This window comes from Olea europaea, unplaced genomic scaffold, assembly GCF_002742605.1.
Source record: "Olea europaea var. sylvestris unplaced genomic scaffold, O_europaea_v1 scaffold15929, whole genome shotgun sequence".
NCBI lineage: Eukaryota > Viridiplantae > Streptophyta > Magnoliopsida > Lamiales > Oleaceae > Olea > Olea europaea.
This window is the reverse complement of record NW_019233554.1, coordinates 1-2,495: the sequence shown is the minus strand read 5'-3', so window position 1 is coordinate 2,495 and position 2,495 is coordinate 1. Positions and strand designations below refer to the sequence as shown.

The 2,495-nt window shown below is 32.5% G+C and overlaps 1 protein-coding gene across 1 annotated transcript; it reads right to left on the bottom strand.

Moving 5' to 3' along the window:
- Positions 1-6: 6 nt before the first annotated feature.
- Positions 7-1,134, bottom strand: LOC111377002 (double-stranded RNA-binding protein 4-like). The gene is made up of 2 exons (XM_023000015.1): positions 360-1,134; positions 7-271 (listed from the first exon to the last, which is right to left on the bottom strand). The coding sequence occupies exons 1-2, from the start codon at positions 435-437 to the stop codon at positions 26-28; spliced, it is 324 nt and encodes a 107-aa protein (XP_022855783.1). The 5' UTR covers positions 438-1,134; the 3' UTR covers positions 7-25.
- Positions 1,135-2,495: the final 1,361 nt, after the last annotated feature.

Below are 2,495 nucleotides of genomic sequence, written 5' to 3'. Positions count from 1 at the left end.
GTTGTTTTGAGAGACTAGAACAAACTCAAACCCAATTAATAATTAGTTTCTTACTCTCAGTAAGAGCAACGCAAGCCATTTCAACAACATTCATCTCTGCCTGCTTTTTAGTTTTTGCTTCAGTTCCTCGGAAAGTATCACTTCCTATCTCCACAATTGACACAATTATAGGCTTGCGAGGAGGACCTTCTTGCAATGTCTCATATATTGGAAGCTTAAGACCTCTTTTTTGGGCCATTTCTTGAAGAAGATTTTTGTATGAAACTTTAACCTGAGGTAATTAATATGCATTAACGTGATACAACAACGAAAAAACAATAATGATAACAATATCAAAATTAATTGGTTTGAATACTGGCCTCCTGAGTCTCAACAATAGTCAATGCTTGACAAGCAACTTTAGCTGCTTCATGGACCATACCTAGACACCCTATCATAAAACATTTTTCCAATCAGTAAAAATTATATGCAGTTTCATTCTACTATTTTTCATCAATCTCCTACGCACAAAACTAGCTTCCATTGTAGATCTTTCCCACTTAAAGAAAATTTTATTCTTTGATACCTTTTAATTACACCTTTCTTTGTAATCGATCATCACTTTAATAATTTTATTGCATGGCTCATGAGTCATGAGCTTAATACCTCTGAATTTGTACAATCTAGAGTATCTCCTTTGTTCTTTCAAGTAGGAATAGAACGCACTTCCTCCATCTATGCAACATTATTTTACTCTCTAAGAACTAATTGTAACAATTCTGCGACCATTTAATATCCAGGTTGTTTATTGTTGTTTAAGCATGACTTGGTATTTTCGTGTTAGTAATTTAAATAATTTGCAGAGTCATTTTTAATTAAGAACAAGCTATGAACCTCCTCATTTCTTGGTTCATTTTGGCATCAAATGTATCTATAACAAAATTTGGTATTTGTTCATGCCTGAGCTTTATACAAGTCATCTTGTTCCTTGCTTCTCAAACTTAAAATAATTTTATTATCCGACACGAACACCAAACATTATTAGTTTGTCATAAAGTTGTTCAGTTCCATGTCATCTAACAAAGAGAATGGCCTAATATATATTGAAATGTCAACCATAAAATTTTCACCAAAAGAACTTAGATGTTGCTCACAAAACAAAACATTTAGCATTTAGGTAAGCAAATCCAGAAATTTGACAGGTATGAGATTTTAAATAAAGAGTTAACCAAATAAAATAAGGAAAAAAATAATTTTCTAGCCCTCAGAAATCTCATCATTGGAAAGTATCATACTTGTATTAACCATGGATTTTTATCCCAAAAATCAATTTTGTATCGTTATTTCACTATTTCAACAATTATTTTTTACTTCTTCACTTATAAGTGTGATTCATTTTTCTCTCTAACGATCAAAAAATCAATTCTCATAATCACTGTCGAACATGTCCTAAAATTTTAAAGGTATAATTTAGGGTCCGTTTAGTAGTGATTGTGAGAATTGATTTTTTGATCCTTAAAGAAAAGTGGATCCAATCTGTGAATGAAAAAGTAAAAATGACGACTAAAATAGTAAAATAACGATAAAAAATTTGATTTTTTGGAATAAAAAATCGCTACAAACACGGTGCGTTTGATAAAGATCTCAACAAAATCAAACTATAAGCCCTTGTTTGAGCCACATTAATAGAATGAAAATGTGTTTTTGAATAATATATTGATCGAAAATGTGTAGTTAGAAAATAAAGAAATATTTTGGATTTGCGTGTAATATGTTGAAATAATGTGAAAAGAAAAATTCACAATCAAACAAGGCCTAAAAACGAGAAAGTAGGAGTGAACCTTTACCGTTCTCATGCCCTCTCCGATCGGCAGCTCTGTAGTATTCGGGTTCTTCTCTTCGCCGGCGAGATCTACGATCGGGTCAATAATTCTACGCACGCTTCATTCGACACATTTCGTGCTTATAATTATTGTTTCGCTTGGAATATTTGTAGATTCTGGAGTCTAATTAGATTTCGAAATTCTATCAATTGATTAGTCAGAGCTGTCAATCTTGATATAAATCCTCTTAATCTTCTAATTTTTTCGTGTATTTTTGGATATTTGAGATCGGGATGTTTGGACTCCACGAGTTTACTAATCCAAGCATTTGCAGTTTAATTAGGCGCGAGTCCTGCCGATGAATTGTATTATATTATTTGATTCCTCTTGCTCTGACCTTGAATGTTAGGTTTTAATGAACATCTTTTAATGGTGAAAGATAATTCAGACTTTTAAACCTATTTCAACTGTTTAGCGCGGAAAATTGGTATATTTATAGTTTGGTTCTGTGAAGCGCCAAAATTTACGATTTTTACACCTATATCTACTGTTTAGTGGTAGAAAATTGGCATATTTATATTTTGCTTCAGTGAAACTGCCAAAATATCTAGAAATTATTTTTCATCCGGCTGGGAGCTTCTCCACAAGCCCCAACTGTCGGGGCATAAACACCTTATTGCTACCCATATCCGA

What these genes read in the sequence shown, in the direction of transcription:
- LOC111377002 (XM_023000015.1), bottom strand. Translation starts at nt 437, where the DNA reads ATGATAGGGTGTCTAGGTATGGTCCATGAAGCAGCTAAAGTTGCTTGT. An exon ending in CTATTGTTGAGACTCAGGAG is followed by an intron (nt 272 to 359) that starts GCCAGTATTCAA and finishes TAATTACCTCAG; the next exon opens with GTTAAAGTTTCATACAAAAA.